The following is a 20,458-nucleotide window of genomic DNA, read 5'->3' on the forward strand; positions in this document are numbered from 1 at the left end:
TGTTTGTTTGTTTGCTTTTTTTTGCAGGACAATGAGGGTTAAGTGACTTGCCCAGGGTCACACAGCTAGTAAGTGTCAAGTGTCTGAGTCTGGATTTGAACTCAGGTCCTCCTGAATCCAGGACTGGTGCTTTATCCACTGTGCCACCTAGCTGCCCCCTGAATAAGTTGTTGTATATGATTATGATGAAATAGTATTGTGCTATAAGAAAGGATGAGCAGGATGCTTTCAGAAAAACCTGGGAAGATTTACATGAACTGATATGAGCAGAACCAGGAAAACATTGTACCTAATAGCAATATTGTAAAGGATGATCAACTGTGAATGACTTGGCTATTCTCAGCAATACAATGATCTAAGACAATGCTGAAGGACTTTTTTTTTGGGGGGGGGGGGAACAGGGCAATGAGGGTTAAGTGACTTGCCCAGGGGTCACACAGCTAGTAAGTGTCAAGTGTCTGAGGTCAGATTTGAACTTAGGTCTACCTGAATCCAGGGCTGGTGCTTTTATCCATTGTGCCACCTAGCTGCCCCCAATTCCAAAGGACTTTTGATGAAAAATGCTATCCACCTCTAGAGAAAGAACTGATGGAGTCTGTGTCAAGATAATGGAATGTGATAGATGAGATTTAGCAGATACTCAGGGGCCCACCTGGAGACTGAGTTAAACTGATTGAATTGGATAAGGCTGTTGACTGCTTACTAAATTGTAAGCACATCTGGCTGGTACTTAAGGGTACTTAAGAAAGTAATTGTTTTCAGAAGCTAAAAACTTTGAACTTTACATCAAGACCACCTTCAGGTCCAGTGAGCCAATGAATTTGAATGACACTAGCCAATCAGCTTGAAGAACCTCCCATTTCTGGGAGGGGAACATGAAGCAGGAAGCAGACGCTGGGGAAAGGTTTCAGGGGCTTTTTGGTGCGAGAGGTCATGGTGGCAGAAGACTTCAGAAGGGGGAACTTAGGAAGGTGAGGATTGCCAGGTTATAGGAAATCTGTTCTCAATCTTTCTCTTTCTTTTACTATCTTTCAATAAACCCTTAAAAAACCTAAATTCATTTATCAGTGATTTTTTAGGCGGTTTCCCCCCAAAACTGGGGGGACAGATTAGAACCCACATTTAGAATTTTAAATAACACAAGTCTGAATGCAGATTAAAGCATACTTTTTGCTTTATTTTTCTTATTGGTTTTTTTTTTTGCCTGTGTTTTCCTTCACATGATTTATATGGAAATGTTTTGCATGACTGCACAAATATAACCCATATCAAATTGCTTGCCTTCTTAATGAGGGAGGAGGGGAAGGAGAGAACTTGGAACTCAACAATTTAAAAAAATAATGTAAAAATTGTTCTTACATGTCATGAGGGAAAATAAAATATTCAATAAATACATATATATTTAAAAAAAAAGTCCTGAGATTCAGGAAGTGGATTGCAGAGAGAAATTAAAAAATGAAGTAAAAAAAAATCAACTTCACAAGGACAAAAAGAGGAGAGGGCTTGGTTAGGGTTTGTTAAAAAACAAACAAGGGTTTTCAGGGGCCTGCAAGTTCAATATGAATCATAAATATGAGGGGGGGCTAATTGTTCCTGGGCTGGCCTGAGAGGGCATAGCTTCCAGGAAGAGGGGGAGTGTTCCTCCGAACTGTCCAGGTCATGCCACTCTTGTGGTACCACATTTAAGAAAGACAGTGCTGTAGGATGGTGAAGACCCTGGAGAGAGGAAGACCTAGAGAGGCACAAGAAGTGTCTCTAATTCTCTGAAGGGATGCCATGGCCAAGAAGGCAGAACCAGTTACAAAGAGGAACATGCTCAGAACGGGAGCTGTTCCAGAGTGGAATGAGGACTCCCATTGGCGAGCCCCTTGCCAGTGCCTCCGTTCTGGAGATGGCTTCATTGCCTTCTTCTTCTTCTTTTTTTTTTTTGGTGAGGCAATTGGGTTAAGTGACTTGCCCAGGGTCACACAACCAATAAGTGTCAAGTGTCTGAGGCCGGATTTGAACTCAGGTCCTCCTGAATCCAGGGCTGGTGCTCTATCCATTGTGCCACCTAGCTGCCCCTTTCCCTCAGATCTCTGGACTGGGCACCTTCCTTCTTCTCGATAGCTACTTTTAAGTATCGTCTTCCCCCATTAGAATATAAGCTCACTGAGGACAGGGACTCTGGTTCTTTCTTCTTGTATTTCTATCCCCAGCATTTAGGCACACAGTAAGCACTTAATAAATGCTCATTGCCTGTGTGCCTTGAAAGGCAGGAGGTTGGGTCTAAATGGGTGCAGTCAAACAAAGGTTGAGCTGGATGGTCACTCGTTGGATACTACTCTTGTTCAAGAATAGGTTGGATGACAGGGCTTCTGAAAGGTCCCTTAAAAAGCTAAGATATTGAAGTTCCTTGCAAGGGGGAGTCCTCTCCCAGAGCATCATGGGAGGTGTAGTCCTAGTCCTTCACCACTGATTCATGGAAGGTGCAGTCTGGGCCTCATTTCCCGAGGCATCGTGGGAAATGTAGTCCTCTCTCTTCCAAGCATCACGCTCCATTTCGGAGGGGTAGTGCCCTTGGAAGGGATAGAGCCAGCCTCAGGGAGAGCCCATTAAGGACCACCAGGCAGACCTGATTCTAGCACTCTAGGCCCCATCCAGTCTTTTTCCTCTTCTCTGGGCCCTGGCCTTTTATCTAGACAGGGCTAGGACTGAAGGCAGATGAGGGGGTTTAGACTCTACAATCCATACAAAACCTTCTGTCACATATAAAATATTAAATTATGATGGGAAGGTGGGGTGGGGAGCAGGATGGGGCTGGATCAGGCAACCTTGGCAGGGATCAAGTTCATGGTCACCAGCATCAGAAACAGGCTGAGGGTGAGAGGGCCAGGGAGAAGACTGAGTCCTGCCCCATTTTTTCGGGGTTTGGCATCTCGAGTCGCTTCATTGCACTCATTGCTGTAGCAGCAGAAGATTTCTGGCTCGGTCAGATCGAAAAAGGTGGCAGTCAGATGCGGGGTCTCGCACCAGGTGGGGGCCACACAGCCTCGGACAGTGTAGCCAGGACCCCAGTGTTCTGTGGCAGAGTGGAGGGAGAAGAAAGGGAAAAAGAGGGGGTCAGGGTTGGGCCTGATTTTGCCCTGGGCTCATCCTGTGCCTGTAGCTACCTGGGTATGATCTTCCATGGACAGTGCCCTGAACTTGGGACCAGCTTGGGATTCCCAGGTGCCCTGTGCCTTGGGATGGAAAAAGTGGGAGTGTGTGTGTGTGTGTGTGTGTGTGTGTGTGTGAGTGAGAGAGAGAGAGAGAGAAAGAGAGAGTCTGACAGTGTGTGTGTGTGTGTGTGTGAGAGAGAGAAAGAGAGTCTGACAGTGTGTGTGTGTGAGAGAGAGTCTGACAGTGTGTGTGTGTGTGTATGAGAGAGAGAGAGAGTCTGACTGTGTGTGTGAGAGAGAGTCTGACAGTGTGTGTGTGTGTGTATGAGAGAGAGAGAGAGAGAGAGTCTGACAGTGTGTGTGGGAATGTGTATTTGTGTGTATGAGAGTGTTGTGGGTGTGAGTGTGGCTATGTGAGTATGTGATAATGTGTGATAGTGTGTATGTATTAGAGTGTGTGAATATACTGTGAGTATATTTGGGGGTGTAAGAGTGTGAGAGGGTGTAAGGATGGATATGGGAATGTACTTGAGTGTGGCTGTGTGAGAGTGTATGTGTATGTGGGTTTGTGTGAGTGGGTGAGTAGGTGTGTGTTGGGGGGTTCTCACTAGCCCCCATCATCCATTCCTCTCTAGGAGATCCTCACTTCGCATGATTCAGGTGATGCACTGGACTAGGCAGTGGCTTCTGTCCTTTCTCAGTCTCAAGTTCTTTGATTCTGTCTATCTCTAAGCCTCAAAGGATCCCAGCCCCTTAGGGGTCCGGTCCTCACTTCACAGGGGAGGTGGATGAGGGTCACACAGCTGGGAAGTCTGTGAGGCAGAAACTGGACGAATCGAGGTCTTCCTGATGAAAAGCCTGGCACAGTGTCCACTGAACTGGACGGTCTCTAACTCTTCCTTCCACTCTGGTCAATCTCAGCCCATAGGATGTGTCGCCCTCCCCTTTACCCATAAGAAGTTACTCCCTACCCCCATAGGAATCCCTAACTCAGTTTCCCCATCTTGTAATGAAAGGTTTATACTGGGAGATCTCCAAGGGTTTTCCCTGCCCTTTGACCCTGTGTCCTTCATGTCCCCTTTCCCGGCTACTCTCTCCCCATCCCCAGGGGTGGGGGTCCTTACGGTGAGTGCCTGTGGCTTCAAAGCACCTATTCATGGGGCCCCGACAGGCAGTGACGGCTGTCTCTTCTGGGGAGCAGCCATGGGTCCCATTGCCCTCACAGCTGTGACACTGAAGTTCATTGAGGGGAAGGTCTGAGAGTTTCATCACTGGTGCGCAATGAGGGAGAGGGGAAGGAGATCAGACGGGTTCTCCAGCCCTCCAGAAGTGAAATCCCTAAGTCTCTCAGGGCCTGTCCCTCCCCTCCACATGCTATTCATACCCTGCAATGACCTAGGCCAGCTCGACCTTCCTCCCTCCTCCCTCTTCTCTACCTTCTCCTTCCCTCCTCCCTCTTCCCATCCTCCTCCTCCCTCTTCTCTTCTTCCTCTTTCCCTCCTCCTCCCATCCTCCTCTCTCCTCCCACCCTCCTCCTCCCTCCCTCCTCCCTCTTCTCTTCTTCCTCCTTCCCTCCTCCTACTCTCCTCCTTTCCTCCTCCCTCCTCACATCTTCCTCCCTCCTCCCATCCTCCTCCTTCCTCCCACTCTCTTCCTCCCTCCTCCCTCTTGCCTTCCCTCCCTTCTCTCACCTGGGCCACTGATACACTGGCTGTGGTTGCAGCATCTCAGGAAGAGAAAAGTGTCATTGTTGTGGAAGCCTGTAGGACCTGGGCAGTCAGGAAAACTCCCACAGCCGCGAACATAGCGCTCGTCCAAAGGGCCCGCTGTTGAGACCACACGGTGGGAGGGGCAGTAATGGGTAGGAGAGATGCTCAGGAGGGGCATCGATAGGGAATACTTGGGAGGGACAGTGATGGGGGACTCTAGGGGGACAGTGATGGGGGACACTAGGAGGCAGTGATGGGGACACTCAGGAGGGGCAGTGATGGGGGACACTCAGGCAGGGAGAATGAAGGAGAAGGTGGTTAGGGAGATGCCCTGATGAGGGGTTCACTTGGGGAGGAGGCAGGAGCTGCCTTCACCTTCAGGGCCGCTTTGTGTGATCCGCTCCAAGCACTGGTCTGTGGGGTCTGGGCAGCGAAGGGTCAGGGTCCGGCCTCGTTCACAGCTCTGGTCAGAGGAAGCACAGGATTCACACTCAAGGCGCCGAGCCCCAGGGAAAGTAGGGGAGGGACCTGAATTGGAGGGAGGGGAAGAGGGTGACTCTCCTGGCCCCAGGTGGAGGGGAGAGAGTAGAGACAGAGCAATGAGGACAGAGAGAGGTAGAACGGATGACTTCCGACCTAGAAGCTGCGCCCACCCTTGTCCTTCCGGGCTTGCCCTCCATCCTGAGGGTCCCCCCCTGAGCTCTCCATGGCCCTTCCCTTCTCATGGGCCTTCCATTATTCAAGGACATTCTGAAGCTCTGTCCGCCCGGGGAAAACACCTTCAACAGACCTCCCCTAACACCTCGTACCCCCCAGCCACAGCAAGCTCTGAATGTATATGTTTGGTAGCTTTCCTGCCGGCCTTCTCCACCCTAAGGCTTTTTCAAACCTATATTCTAGGTGCTAAGGTTCCCTCCAATTCTACCGTTCCATGTTCTAAGGTTCCTTCCAGCTCTGACAATCTTTATTTGTCCTTCTAAGGTCCTTCCCAGCTCAGGCTTTCTAGGTTCTCAGGTCCTCCTCAACTTTGGCCATTTATGTTCTAGGTTCCAAGGTCCCTCTAGGTCCTGCTGTTCCATGTTTTATGGTCCCTCCCAGCTCTGACAGTCTCTAGGTTCCCTCCCTGCCCTGTAAGATCCCTTCTGGCTCAGGTCAGGGTCCCACTCACGGGCATCTGGGTGGTTGCAGAGGTCAAAGTCACACACGGTCTCCTTCAGCATGATTATCTCCTGGCTTGTTCGGTAGGACATGGAGCTGTTGTCTTTCCCGGTCACAGCACAGCCCCTCACCACCACCTCCAGCTCCTGGCCTCCTGTGGGGGATGCACAGAGGGCCTCCTGAGTCCTTGCTGGACCTCCTCAGCTCCCTAGAGCCCAGGTGCCTCCTGGTAGCTGACCCAGAGGACACTGGCGTTCAGTCACTGGGCTTTCCATCCTTCACTTACTTCTCTGAGGGCAGAGCCCATGGCAGGTATAGTGCTCTGCACACAGTAGGTGTTTAATAAATAGTGGTAGGATAATAATAATAACTAGAATTTATACAGCACTTTAAGGTTGGCAAAGCACTTTCCTAATATCTCTTTTTTTTTTTTTAAAGTGAGGCATTTGGGGTTAAGTGACTTGCACAGGGTCACACAGCTAGTAAGTGTTAAGTGTCTGAGATCAGATTTGAACTCAGGTACTCCTGACTCCAGGGCCGGTTTTCTACCCACTGCGCCACCTAGCTGCCCCACTTTCCTAATATCTCATTTGAACCTCACAGCTCTTCTGGGAGGTGCTATCATCCATTATCCCCATTTTGCAGATGAGGAAACTGAGGCACAGAGAGGTTCAGTGAGGGTGACACAGCTAGGAAGTTCCCTAGGCCAGGTTTGAACTCTGGTCTTGCCAAATCTAGGTCCCAAGCTCCATCCACTGTACCACCAGATGAATAAATGTCTTCTTTTCTTACTAAACACAAGGGGAGGGGGGTATCTTACAAATTTTAGTGTCTTCCTCAGAGCTGAGCACAAGTCTCAGCCCACAGCAGGGTTTCACAAACGTCTAATAAATAAATGTCTCCTTGGCTTCCTGAACTGTGAATTCCATGAGGGCTGGGGCAGTGTTCTACCTAGAATCCATATCTCTGTGCATGGGCTCTGTCCACACTAGAAATGCTTAATAAATATTTGTGGAAATGATTCATCAAACCTATTCATTGGGGGAGGAAAGAAGAATGTGTGTTTGTGTGTGTGTGTGTGTGTGGGAGGGTTAGGGGTGGAAACTGGGGCCCAGACCCAGGAAAGGGTTCAAGCCAGGTTATAAAATGGGTCTTTACTCACATCTCCCAACCCCTTACTCAGGTCAAATACCTCCCTGGGCCATTCTGGGACATCAATTCTGACCTTCACCTCAGGTTTGACTAGAACTTGCTAACTGCTGATTAAAGGTGGGTGACCAGGATGAATAAAAAACTCCAGAAGGAAAATGAAACCAGGACTTTAAGGTCAGAACAAAGAAGGAGAGATTTGAAGAGACAAAGGAGAATCCTGACCCGTGCCAAGATGGTGGGAAGACATGACATAGGAGAAAGGGAGGGTCAAATGGATACTCAGAGTCATGTCATGGGTGGGAAGCTCTTCTTCTACAGGGGAGAGATGGACTATGGGGAAAGTGGCTTCTTGGATTTCTAGGAATAGGGGACCCAGAGACACCCCCCACACACACACACACTCAGTAACTCTGGTTGGTTTCTCAAGAGCCAGCCCAGAGTCAGTAGAATTAGAGATCTGATTAACTCAGTAGACAGTAGAAATCACACCTACCTTAAAGCCTGTACCCTCAGAGCAAAGGCTCTAACCTTGAGCTCAGCAGGTAAAGCTCATTTTAATATGGATCACCCCCAGGTCCAGTAAACCAATAGATCTGAATGATGCTAGCCAATTAGCTTTGAACAGTGTGTAAGGGTTGCCTCTCCTATGGTTCGCAAGAAGCTTCCTCTCTCTTAGGCTGAGATACTGAAGGAGGCAGCCACTCGTCCCCGAGATCTCCTCTCTAGCTAGGTAACGTAGGGCTTCTGAACTCTAATTCAGAGCCACGTGTTCTCTCTCTACTAACATTTAACATGATTTAATAAATGCTGAATGCCACAAATTGGTGCAATAGCCTTTAATGTAAAAGTAGCAATATATTAGAAACCCCAGCTAACTTCCCCAGTAACTTAGAACAGGGACAGGCTTCCCCCCAATATTTCAAACGACACAGTTGGTGACCATGAAGGGATCAAATGACACATTAATGAGTTGATCCATGAAAGGAAGGTGGTTGGGGCGGCTAGGTGGCGCAGTGGATAAAGCACCGGCCCTGGATTCAGGAGTACCTGAGTTCAAATCCGGCCTCAGACACTTGACACTTACTAGCTGTGTGACCCTGGGCAAGTCACTTAACCCCAATTGCCCCGCAAAAAAAAAAAAAAAAAAAAAGAAAGGAAGGTGGTTGTGTGTGGATATGGGTACTAAGAATCCTGGGAAGATTTCTATGAATTTACGCAGAGTGAAGGGAGCAGAGCCAGGAGAACAATTGAGAAATAACAACAACAGAGTAAGAACAAAACTTTGAAAGACTTCAGTACTTTGATCAACACAGTGAGAAACCGAGAGAGACTCTGGAGGACTGATGATGAAGGTGTGGTAAAAAGATTTGGTCCTCACAAAGGTGATACCCACCTCCTAACAGAGAGGGCAAGGGTTCAAGATGCTGAAAGAAGACATACATTTTGAGGGCGTAGACAACCTAGGAATTCGTTTTGCTTGGCTATTAATATTTATTATGAGAGTTTTCTTTCTTTTTTACCTTCAGGGGAGGGTAGGAAGGGGAGAAAATAAATCCTTGTTCATTGAAAAATAAATAAAATGGGGGGGCACTATACGGCAGGGGAGGATAGATATTAAAGAAGAAATAGGAGGACAGCAGTCCAGGATGGATGGATGGGGTCATGGTAATTAACAACACAATGCAAGTAGGGCCACTCAGTTTAGATATGGCCAGTTTTCTTTGTTAAGGAGCACCCCCAGGGCAGCTAGGTGGAGGACCTGAGTTCAAATCCAGCCTCAGACACTTGGCACTTACTAGCTGTGTGACTCTGAGCAAGTCACTTAACCCTCATTGCCCCACTGCACCACCTAGCTGCCCCAAGAGGAATTCCTAAGGAGTACCCCCTCTGGACTACAAAGGACAGACTGAAAATGAAAGTTTGTGCCCAAGAATAATAAGGAGACTGGAAGAGAGAAACTAGCTACCCCTGAGGAAGCCAAATTTCCTGGCTGAGATGAACAATAACTTCAAATATGGAATAGAATGTCTGGTGGGATGGCCCAGCTGCTCACTGCCTGGGATCTTTGAAAGATGGTGGAGAAGGGGCAGCTAGGTGGCACAGTGGATAGAGCACCAGCCCTGGATTCAAGAGGACCTGAGTTCAAATCCAGCCTCAGACACTTGACACTTACTAGCTGTGTGACCCTGGGCAAGTCACTTAACCCCAATTGCCTCACCAAAAAAATGAAACAAAACAAAAACAAAACAAAAAACGAAAGATGGTGGAGAAGAGTGAGGTGCCCAGGTCCAGGGAAGGGCAAAAGTCGCTCCCAGGTTTTGAAAAACTGGAATCTGCAAACTGTAGGCCCATGACCTTGCCTGTGATGCTAAGCTAGGGAACATTTAGAAAGAGCTGTTATCACAAGGGTGGTTTCCACAAGACCGGGAACTCACCAAAGGCTGACTTCCTCGACTTTTTTTGACAGGGTTACTAAATTGAGAGATCAAAGGAAGGCATTAAGGGTAGCTCACCTAGACTTTCAGCAAAATGCTTGACGAGGTAACTCTGAAAATGGAAAAGTATTTACTGAATGCACTGTGCTAAGCCATAGGGATGCACATAAGAAAAATGAGGCAGTACTTGCTCTCAAAGAGATCCCTTTCTAATGGGGGGAGACAAACTATGGGGGAGGGCTTCTATTTCATGTTTGGCTCAAGGCAGATGGAAAAGTGAGGTAGAAAAGTAGGAAGGCTGATGACAAGGCCCAGAGCATCCTGGGGAGCAGAGGCGAGGCAGATAGTCCCCCACCAACAGGATAGTGGGTCCAAAGGTTAGAGTGAGACGGGGCTCTGGGGAACCCTGTAGAGGTGGGGATGTGCGAGGCATCATCCCACCACTGGTGGGCATCCTGCATCTGTTGGGAACTGGGAATCGAGGCAATGAGGAGGGCTGACCAGGGAAGGGAAAGGTACTGCAACACTCCTTAGAGGTAGCTGGTTTATCAGAGGGCTGTGGAGATGAATTGGAACTGATTAAAACAGCTAGATCCATTGATTTGTCATTAACGGCTTGGTGTCCACCCAGCAGGAGGTCTCCAGTGAAATCCCCCAGGGATCTGTTCTTGGCCTTGTGCTGTTTAGTATTGTTACCAATGCCTTGTGTAGGGGTGGTACTGAGGGGGAACCTCTGATTTGTTTACCATGTCCTTTCATCAAGTTGCATGTTCCACAGGAGGGACCTAGTGTAACAAATCATAAGTCCCCTCACACCCTGGTTATGCTTTTTTGGGGGTGGGGTGGGGCAATGAGGGTTAAGTGACTTGCCCAAGGTCACACAACTTGTAAGCGTCAAGTGTCTGAGGTCAGATTTGAACTCAGGTCCTCCTGACTCCAGGGCCGGTGCTTTATCCACTGTGCTACCTAGCTGCCCCCTGGCTATGTTTTGATAAAGGGATGTATGGTATGTTCATGCTAACAACAGGATGCTAACATAAGGTATAACAGCTAGTATCTAGTTGGCACTTTACCAATATTATCTCATTTGTTTCTCATAACAACTCTGGGAGGTAGGGGCTATTAATATCCTCACTTCACAAATGAAGAAAATAAGGCAGGCAGAGGTTAAGTGACTTGGCCAAGGTCACACAGCTAGGAAGAGTATGAGGTGGGATTTGAACTCCAGACTCCAGGCTGGGTGCTTCATCCCCTGCCCAATCCTAGTTGCCTCAATGACAATGAGAATCCCCAAAGACCTTGACCATCTGTGTGATATGGTGGGAAAAGCAGTAGATTTGGCATCAGTAGAACTGGGTTTGAATCCTGCTTCTGCTGTCCATTAACTGTGAGATATTGGCCAAGTCACTTCCCACAAAGGGCCTCAGTTTCCTCATCTCTAAAATGAGGTGACCTCTGAGATGCCTAAATCCACGAGTCCACAGACACTGGACCACAGCGAACTCTATGGCATTTAGCAAAGACAGCTGTAAAGAGTTACACATGGAGACAAAAAACCCCAGCTAAGTTTAGGTTGGAGGGAGCTTGGTCAGACGAGCTTTTGTCTGCCAAGCATCTGGGGGGGGGGTGTCTTGCCAGGGCAAGATGAGTCATTGTTGTGAGGTGGCAGCCACAGAAGCCCATGGGATTCTGGGAGGTGATGGTCCCACCCTTAATGGAGACCACATTTTGGGCACCTCCTCCAGCAACTGAGTCCCTGACATCTGAGATCAAAAGGAACTAAAAAAAGAAAAACAAAAAGGAACTGGGAGGATTGTTGGACCCTGGGGTGGTTAGCCTGGAGAAGAGAAGTCTTGGTCAAGTGTCTGGGTCAAGTAGGAATTTAAGTTTGTTCTGTGTGGCCCCACAGGGCAGAACCAGGAGGAAGACCAGCTCCCAAAGAAAAACCTCCTAACTATTAAGCATTCCTTAGTGGGATAGACTGCCTCTGGGGACACTGGGTCAGTCAACAAGCATTTATTAAACACCCACTGTATGCAAGACTCTGTACTAAGTGGTGAGGAAACATCGGAGAGGGGGAGGGAAAAGCAAGAGGGAGCACTTCTGAATGGAGATTAAGAGGCTGAAACAGAAAACAGAAGTGAGTTGGCCATATATAGACCATCAGGACAGAAGGCAGAAATAGATGAGAAGTCTGGGAAGCAGCTTGCTAGCCTGGCCCTGAAGAATTGCTGCATGAGTTAGAGGAGGTGGAAATTATAGGCGCCTTCTGCACTTGCTGGCCTCTAGGTCTGGGGTGGGGGTGGGGGGTGGGGACACTTCCTCATCTCTGCCTCTCCAAATCTCTCAGTGGCCTTCAAGGCTGCCTCCTATAAGAAGCTTCCCCTGTCCCCACCCCACAGCCCCCGCATTGTTAACGTTCTCCTTGAACCCCTGAAATGACTTTGGGCTACATTGTTTTTCCTTTATCTGTGTACATGCTGTTTTGTTCTGAGGACACTAGGTGGCACTATGGATGGAGTACTGGACATTCAGGAAGACGCGAGGAAGACATTTTTCCAGCTGTGTGATCCTGGGCAAGTCACTTAACCTTTCTGTGCCACATTTTCCTCATCTGTAAAATGGGGATAATAATAGCACCTTTCTCCCAAGGTTGTTGGGGAAATAAATGAGATATTTGCAAAGTGCTTTGCAAGCTTAAAATGAATTCACAGCTGAGTCAATTCCTTTCTAAACGTTCTAGGTCAAACATGTTATGGTTTTGTAACCTGGTGTTTACATACCAAAGGGAGGAATCCAGGTGAGAGGGAGGGAACAGTGATTGAAGATAAGAAAATCAAGGATGGAGACCGGTCACGGAGAAGAGGGTAGGCTCAAGACACAGGTGTGGAGGGGTCAGCGTTGGCAAGGAATCATCCCATTTTCTGAGACAAGTTAGACAATTGGAGTGCAAAGACCTGAGTTCAGATTCTAGCTCCTCCCATTGGGGGGAGCTGTGTGACATCTGGCAAAAACCCTTTTCTTCAGGGGCAGCTAGGTAGCACAGTGGATAAAGCAATGGCCCTGGATTCAGGACCACCTCAGTTCAAATCCAGCCTCAGACATACATTTGACACTTATTAGCTGTGTGACTGAGCAAGTCACTTAACTCTCACTGCCCTGAAAACAAAACAAAAAACCCCCTTCTCCTCTTCAGGCCTCAGTTTCCCCATATGTAGGATGAGAAGTCTTCCAGTGTCGACACCACTTCCCCCCCCCCCCCCAGGGCAATGAGGGTTAAGTGACTTGCTGAGGGTCACACAGCTAGACACTTTTTTTTTAAAGGGCCCTGCGCCACTTGAAAAGACCAGTAGAGTTAAAGCTTTTCCCTACCCTCAGGGCGATTCCAGTCGACTTTCCCTTTCCTAATAGTGGACCCGTCACAAAACGAAGCCCACGGGCTGGTCCAAACTGAGCTGGTCCTCAGCGTGGCTCCGTCCCGTTCTCCCCACCCCCACCCCCATATTTTCATCTCCTCTGGACTTTGCAAGGTAACTGGATTCTTCGTTCAAAGCCTTTGACGTTCTGGCTCTGTATCTAACTGGCTTTGTAACCTTGGGCAGGTCTTCGAAGCCTCGCAGATAGGCTAAGGGCCCTGGGAGAATTTCTCAATTTCCCAGTGTCAAATGGGGTGTGTGTTGGATTCGACGATCACACCTTTCTCTGCTTCACAGGGGCCTTCTAGAGACAAGTGCCCGCCCTCCTCATCACCCTCGAGCGAGGGAAGAGGCCAGCTTGGCAGGGGTCCCAGCTCTCACCTTTCCAGCGGTTATAGTATACGGTGGTTCGGCACAACTCCTGCCCTGGGAGGCACGTCTCGATCGTGCACTCCCCGTGACTCTCGCAATGGTAACAACGCAAGCCCGAGGATACTGCGGAACCAAGGGGGTGAGGTCGGTGAGGTAGGCACTCGGACTACCGGGAATGCCCCGTCCGCGGCTCTCGGGTTGGTCCCGGGCTAGCTCTCGTCAAGTTTCGGATTCTGTCTCCTCCCCCACATTCCATTGTTTCCCCCACTTTGTCTTTGCCCCTCGGGAGCTCTCCGCCTCCCCGGAAGTCACTACCCCCTCCCCACCGCCCCCCTGGCTCTCCCTCCCCGTCCTCCCGTTGTCCCCCCCCCCCCCAGGTGTCATCCCTGCCCCTACACGTGGCTTCTCTCCTGCGATCTATCCCTGCCCCCGGCTCAGCGTCCCTCACTTGAGCTCTCTCCTCTCCCAGACCCACCCCGCCCGTATTCTATCCCCTCCCCAAACCACCCCATCGGCGCCCTATTCCAGCCCCTCCTTCCCCTCAGTCCGCGTGGTATCCAGGTCCCTTCCCGACCACCCCCCAGCGATTTCTCCCTGCCCCCCAGCACTGTGGGGCCCCCACTAATGCTTTACTCATCCCTCTAGCCGCGTTTCCCTTCGGTTACTCATCGCCTCTCCCCCGGTGGCTATTTCCTTTCCTCCCTTCCCTCCCCGCTTGACTAAGTTCCTCCATCTCGGCTTTCTCAACTTCGACCTCACATCCGAATCGAAGGTGGGCTAGGGGAAGTGGAGCCGGGGAGGATGCACCTGGGGTGAGAGAACCAGCCTTCCGTCCCCCTCCAGACTCTCTCGGGGCCCTCACGTCTCAAGCTCTCTCCGGGACTTGGCCTCGGCCTCCCCGCGTCGGTCGGTTTCAGCCTCCTCCCCAAATCCCCTTCTCCATCTCTCCCTATGGCTAAGCGTCGCTGCCAGCCTTGATTCTCCGAGTATGTCAGACTCTGCCTGAGCTAGAAATCCAACATCCAACACCCAACGCCCAGGGACAACCCTGTGACAACCCTGTGACAACCCTGATAAGTCGCTTCTCTCCCCCGGCCTCAGTTTCCTCGCTTGTAAAATAAGGACTAGACGGCCCCCGACGGTCCTTACAATCCCAGATCTAGGATCTTATGAGTCCTTTATTTTTCAGGCGAGCAAAGTGAGACCCTGAATGAGGGCCCCAGTGTCTGTCTCTACTTCCCTCTCTTCCCCTTTCCCTCCCTTGTTCCCCTCTCTATTTCTTCATATGCCTCTTAGTTTGTTCTCTAGGGTCTTCCTCGGAAGAAGAATGGAAAATAGGCGATTTTTCTCCCTGCCTTACTTTTCCGCTTCTCCCCAACTCCAGTATCCCCTTTCCAGAGTCCTCTGGGTCCCCTACCTTGAGCCTGGGCAGCAGCCAGCAAGAGGAGACACAGGGTCAGCGCCCTCATGTCCAGCGAGCTGTGAACTCTTCTGTCTCTCTACAGCCCCGCTGAGACAGGATTGATTTGTTCCCACCCCTTGAGGGAGGTTTCAAAATTACTCCAGGGACTCCTCCCGCCCGCCCCCCCCCCCCCCCCCCCCCCCCCCCCCGGCTAATTCTTTGGCTCTCTGGTGTCTTTCCCCGTAGCTTCATCCGCCTGTCTTCGTGTGTTCCTCATTCCATGTTTGTCTCTACCCGTATCTCAGTCTTTCTCTTTCCATCTATCAGACTCTACCTGTCTCTGTCTTTTGCTCCCTATTGCTCAGCATCTCTGTCTCCCTAGGTTTCTTTCCCCATCTTTTAGGCCGTCTTTTCCTCTCCGTGTTCTTCTTTCTCCCTCTCTCCACCTGTGTCTATTTCCCCTTGTATTTCTTTTTACCTTATCTCAATCTGCTTTCACCTGTCCCTTCTTTCCTTGTCTCAGCCTGTCTCCTCCATCTTAAGCTCCATGTGTGTCACTATTTCTGTTTCCCAGGCTGACCACGACTACGACTACTACCACCACCACCTCCATTACCACTTCCTTCTTTTCTTCTTGTTGTTCTTCTTGTTGTTCTTCTAATTCTTCTTCTTCTCCTCCTCCCTCCCTCTCCTCATTTTTCCTTCCATGTCTCTCAGTCTTTCTCCATCTAACTTGCCATTTCTTAGTCTATTTCTCCCTGTGTTCGCTAGGCAGCTCTAGGTAGTTCAGTGGATAGGGTGCTGGGCCTAGAATCAGGAAGACCTGAGTTCAAATCTAGCCTCAGACACAATCCTAGCTGTGTGAACCTGTGCAAATCAATTAACCCCTTTGCCTCAGTTTCATCAACTGTAAAATGGGGATAATAAAAGTACCTACCCTGAGCCTTAAAGTGAGATATTTGTATGGTGCTTAGCACAGTGCCTGACACATAAGTGTTTATTCCCTTCTTCCTCCCTTCCCTGTGTCTATGTATCTCAGTCTGTCTTTCCATATCTCTCAGTGTCTATGCAATCTGTCGTTTTTTCTCTCTCTGTCTCTCTCCCATCATTCTCAGTCTGTTTCCCCCATATCTTTCTCCATATCTCTGTCTCTCCCCAGGTCTCTCCATCTGTCTCCACTTGTGTCTCTGTTTCTCAGCCTCTTTCTCTCCATCCTGAAGATTGTGATGAGCTTGGGACCTACAGTCCCACACAGTTAGGAAAGGCATCAAGGCCCCAGGCTGAGTGACTGACTCACACAGGGCTGGGCCAGCTCCACCCCAGCCACCTAAGGGACTCCGATTCCAAGCCCTAATGGGACAGCCCTTAAGAGAGAGAGAAATTTACAGGAAGAGGTAGACATTGAGAGAAAGAGGAACAGATACATCCCGGAGCTGAGACTCCGTCCCTATATGGATGGCTATCAGGTAGGGTGTGGTACCAGAGTCTGAGTCAGGTCTCTGGCTCTCAGAGTTCCCCCCCCTTCCCCATCCCAGGAAGTGACCTCAGTTTAGGCTATTCCAGACCAGGCATGTGTCGCCCAGACCCTGTTCCTCTATCTCCAAATCTCTCCTCCCTTGCAGTCCATTCCCCACCGCTCCTTGTCCACTTGGGACAGAGACACACAGAGGACAGAGACAGATGGACACACACAGAGAAAGGTCAAGAAATAGAGGCGCATAGCCTGTCCCTACCCCTCATGTGACATTTCTTCTCCGTCTCTGTGCCTTTGCAGGGAGGGGAATCCCCTCTCTCCTTACCTCTTATGGCATCATTGGCTTCCTTGGCAACTCCTACCATATACCTCCTTCTTCGTGAGACCACTCCTAATCTGGCCCCCTCCAGTTGGTAGCACTTTCTCTCTTCATTCCAAATGAACTTGGATTTACTTATAGGGATCCTGGAGATAGGGCTGGAAGGGACCACAGAAGCCAGGTAGTCCAGTCCCCCGTACTTCATCGACTGAACTGAGAAACTGAGGTTTGAGGATGTCAAGTGACTTGCCCAAGGTCACACAGGAAAGCAATGAAGGCAGGATTTGAATCCAAATCCTTTGTCTTGAGTGTCAGTGCTCTTTCCCCTCTATCTTCCACCTTCACGGTCTAGCTCTCCTCCCTCCTCCTTACCGTGTCCAATTGGTTGTAAAGTCGATCGATTGCTATCTCTTTTAATTACACCTCTCACATTTGGTTCCTTATCTTCATTCTCTTGCCAACAACAGAATTACCTCTCACCTGCATTATTCTAATCAGTCTCCTAATGAATTGGTTCCTTTATTTCAGCCTTTCCCCTCCTTCATTCATCCACAGAAATTATCTTCCTAAAATACAGATTTGACAGTGCTGCCACCCCCCTTCTCAAGACCCTCCTATGGCTCCCTGTTACCACCAGTAAAAAAATGTGCAGATTTTTCTGTGTGGCATTCGGGGCTCCTGGCATTCTGGATTTAACCTACCAGGCTTTTGGTTCTGTTTTACTTCCTCTTTAGCCATTTGACATTCCAGACAAACTGGACATGCGTGGCTCCAGGTGTAGGCCATCTTTCCTTCCCAGCATGCTCTTCCTTCTCACCTTTGCTGCTCAGAATCCTGACCTTCCTATGTGTCTTGGGTACCACTTCCTCCATAAAGCCTCCCTGATAACAGGAGTTAAGTGTTTTCTTATTTCCCCCCAGGAAATAAAATATATAATGTAAACTTCTTGAGGGCAGGGCCGGGCCCACTTTGGTTTTGTCTTCGTAGCCTCAGCTCCTTGCACAATGCCTAGCGCATAGTAGGTGCTTAATAATGCTTGTTGGCTGGTATTGAGGTCCTGGCTGCCCTGAGCCCACTTCACTCAGCTTTCTTGAAGATTGGTACTAAAAGCCCCCCTTCCACCCAAGGGAGGGGGTTAGTGATACCTGCATCTCTTTGCCTTCTTCCTCTCCTTGACATCTCATAACTCCAATTCTTCTCCCGTAGATCCATCCCTTCACTGAGCTTCCCTATCTGTTAACCTGAACATGTTACCTGTGCAGGGAAGGAGGCCTGGCCTATGGGGCCTTGGACCAGCTCCTCACTGGGCTTCTGTTAAATGGCAGCTGGGTGGGTGTTGGGCTGGACAGTCTGTAGGTTCCCTTTGGACTCCAATACATGGAAGGCCCAAGTGGGTAAAGGAATCGGTCAGTCATAGGCCGCATCTCTGGAAGGGACTCCAGAGATCATTGAGTGCAATTCCAGGGGCAGCAAAGGAGCTCAGTGGATAGACCACTGGCCCTGGAGTCAGGAGGACCTCAGTTCAAATCTCGCCTCAGATGCCTACTGGCTGTGTGATCTTGGGCAGGTCACCTAATTCCAATTGCCGCACCCCCAAGTGACCTTTTTATTATTCGCTGCCTGCCTCATGGGGGTTAGTTCACAGAGAGGGTTCTTCACCTCAACGGAAGGACCAAGTGAGTGGTGGTCCTTGAGATTGTGATCTCAAAGAAAAAAGTCACTGGGAACCCAGGACTCAAGGGAAGAGATCTTTGTATCGGGGGCTTTGTGTGGGGTGCCTGGATGTGAGACCAGAGAGACCAGACAAGGGCAGATTGGCCCAGACTTTCATCTCCTCCCCCCCCCCCCTCAGGGAACATGAGATTCAGAGAAACGAATCTTCTAGAGGTCACACAGTAAATCAAAAGCCACAGAGCCGAAGCTAACGATTGGCTGAGTCTCCTTCCCTCCTCCCAGGGCCCCCAGTCCATCTGGAAGATCCAGGATTGGACTGGGCTAGCCCAGGCCAGTTAACAGTCCTGAGTGCAGAGGAGATGCCCACCTCCTCGCCTGCTGGCCTCCACTCTCCAGTGCCCCCCTCCAGGGCCCCCACCTTCTCTCTCTCCCCTCCCCCTCTAACCCTGTGGTGTTTGCTCTGGCCAGCCACACCCTGTGGGAAGAACTGGGGCCTTGGTCATATGGAACCTGGCCCTGGGGTTTCCTCCAGTGCCCAGATACCCACCTCAGCACTTTCACTTCACAGAAAGCCAAATGCAGGTCCAGAGAAGGAACGGGGGGCTGGACGGGGAGGTCACTCCGGGAGGATTTACCAACCCTCCAGTGCTGAAACACACAGAGTCACCTACAGCCCAGGGAACAGTAGATTCCCATCCCAGGTCCCTCATCCCTTCAATTTGGCTTCTAAGGTGTGAACGCCCTCCAGGGATACACCAATCGAAGGATGGGAATGTGTCAGACCACGCCCCTCCCCACCTCCTCCGGTCTAACCTCCTCAGGGCCTCCTCCCTTCTTTTCTATTCTCCCTCACTACCTTTGGTATCTACCCCAAACTAGAAAATGGAAGAGCATGAGTCAGAGGAGCTGGGCTGGCCCCCCATCCCCAGATCTCTTTGTCCAACCCTCTAATTTTGCAGGGCCTTTTAGCTGAGCCCAAAGATGCAGAGGGGATTGGGTGTTTGTCCCTGGGCAGGGGCAACAAGGCTTCCTTGACCACGGCCTAGACACCAAAACCAAATTCCGAACAGGAGCTTGTTGACTGATTGATTAGAGAGATCCTTCCTTATATTTCTGTGCTCACCATTTGGTACACAGTAAGCACTTAATAAACGATCGTGGCCTGCTTGCCTTTCATTGTTGTGTGCTGATACACAGAACAGAGGTCACACCAGGAAGTGCTTATCCTGGAGACCATTGCAACCAGGAATTCATCACTTTTTTTTTTTTTGGTATCAAGGACTCTGATGGCAATTGGGTGAGGCATATAGATCCCTTCTCAGAAGCTTGCTAAATGCACAAAGTAAAATGCATAGAATTACAAAGGAAACCAATAATGCTGAGACACAGTTACCAAAATATTAAAGAAACAAGTCCAGTGACCTCTGGTTAAGACATGCTGATCCATCTAGACCGATTTCTTAATTTCAGGGATGAACTAAGGTCCAGAGAAGGCAAGTCTATGCCCAAAGTAGTACATCTACCTTTTATGGAATTGTAGGATTCAGAGCTAGAAAAGTTCTTAGAGACCAGCTAGTCTGATCCACTTATTATATCTTATTTTTAGTTATTAAATGTTATTTTTGTCAATTATTTGTGTTTTTTACCCTCCCATCCACCCCCACTGGAAAAAACCTGAAAACTTTTGTCATTAATGACCCCCTTTATTTTACAAAGAAGGAAACTAGGTGGCCCAGAAACTAGAAGGGAGAACATGGGCTTAGATGCAGAAAGACCCTAGTTCAAATGCTGCCTCAGGCACGAGACCCTAGATTTATCACTCAGCCTCCCTGGTAAAATGAGGGTATTAGATTCCATAACCTCTAAGGTTCCCTTTGGCTCTGAATCTATGATCTTGTGGAAACCGAGGTTTAGAGGGGAAAGAATGGACGTGCCCAAGGTTATCTAGGGAATTTGTGTCAGAGAAGTCATCCAAACACGGCTTTCTTCCACCCATTGTCGAGTTGGGTCCTTGGGCCGGGGTGCATGGAAAAGGGCCACTTCAGAGTCCTTTTGGAATCTAAGGGGTTAGCTGGTGTGGGCGGGAGCCATCTTTATCTCCACTGCTTGTTTGCTCTCCCGTCTTGCCCAGTCCCTGGAGCCCCGATAAAAGGACTTGATGCCCTCTGTCCTGACTTTTCCCTTGGGCCCTCCAGTCCTTGGCCACG

At 49.5% G+C, this 20,458-nt stretch overlaps 1 protein-coding gene across 1 annotated transcript; it reads right to left on the minus strand.

Annotated features, from left to right (window-relative positions):
• Positions 1-1,303: 1,303 nt before the first annotated feature.
• Positions 1,304-14,890, minus strand: PLAUR (plasminogen activator, urokinase receptor). The gene is made up of 7 exons (XM_043996310.1): positions 14,800-14,890; positions 13,392-13,505; positions 6,018-6,161; positions 5,225-5,377; positions 4,832-4,966; positions 4,265-4,411; positions 1,304-3,061 (listed from the first exon to the last, which is right to left on the minus strand). Exons 1-7 carry the CDS (start codon positions 14,849-14,851, stop codon positions 2,805-2,807), a joined length of 1,002 nt encoding a protein of 333 aa, XP_043852245.1. The 5' UTR covers positions 14,852-14,890; the 3' UTR covers positions 1,304-2,804.
• Between the last annotated feature and the right edge of the window lie 5,568 nt (positions 14,891-20,458).

The sequence above is a fragment of the Dromiciops gliroides genome, chromosome 3 (genome assembly GCF_019393635.1).
Source record: "Dromiciops gliroides isolate mDroGli1 chromosome 3, mDroGli1.pri, whole genome shotgun sequence".
Classification (NCBI taxonomy): Eukaryota; Metazoa; Chordata; class Mammalia; order Microbiotheria; family Microbiotheriidae; genus Dromiciops; species Dromiciops gliroides.

What these genes read in the sequence shown, in the direction of transcription:
- PLAUR (XM_043996310.1), bottom strand. Translation starts at nt 14,851, where the DNA reads ATGAGGGCGCTGACCCTGTGTCTCCTCTTGCTGGCTGCTGCCCAGGCT. An exon ending in ATACTATAACCGCTGGAAAG is followed by an intron (nt 6,162 to 13,391) that starts GTGAGAGCTGGG and finishes CATCCCCCACAG; the next exon opens with GAGGCCAGGAGCTGGAGGTG. An exon ending in CCAGTGTATCAGTGGCCCAG is followed by an intron (nt 4,412 to 4,831) that starts GTGAGAGAAGGG and finishes ATTGCGCACCAG; the next exon opens with TGATGAAACTCTCAGACCTT.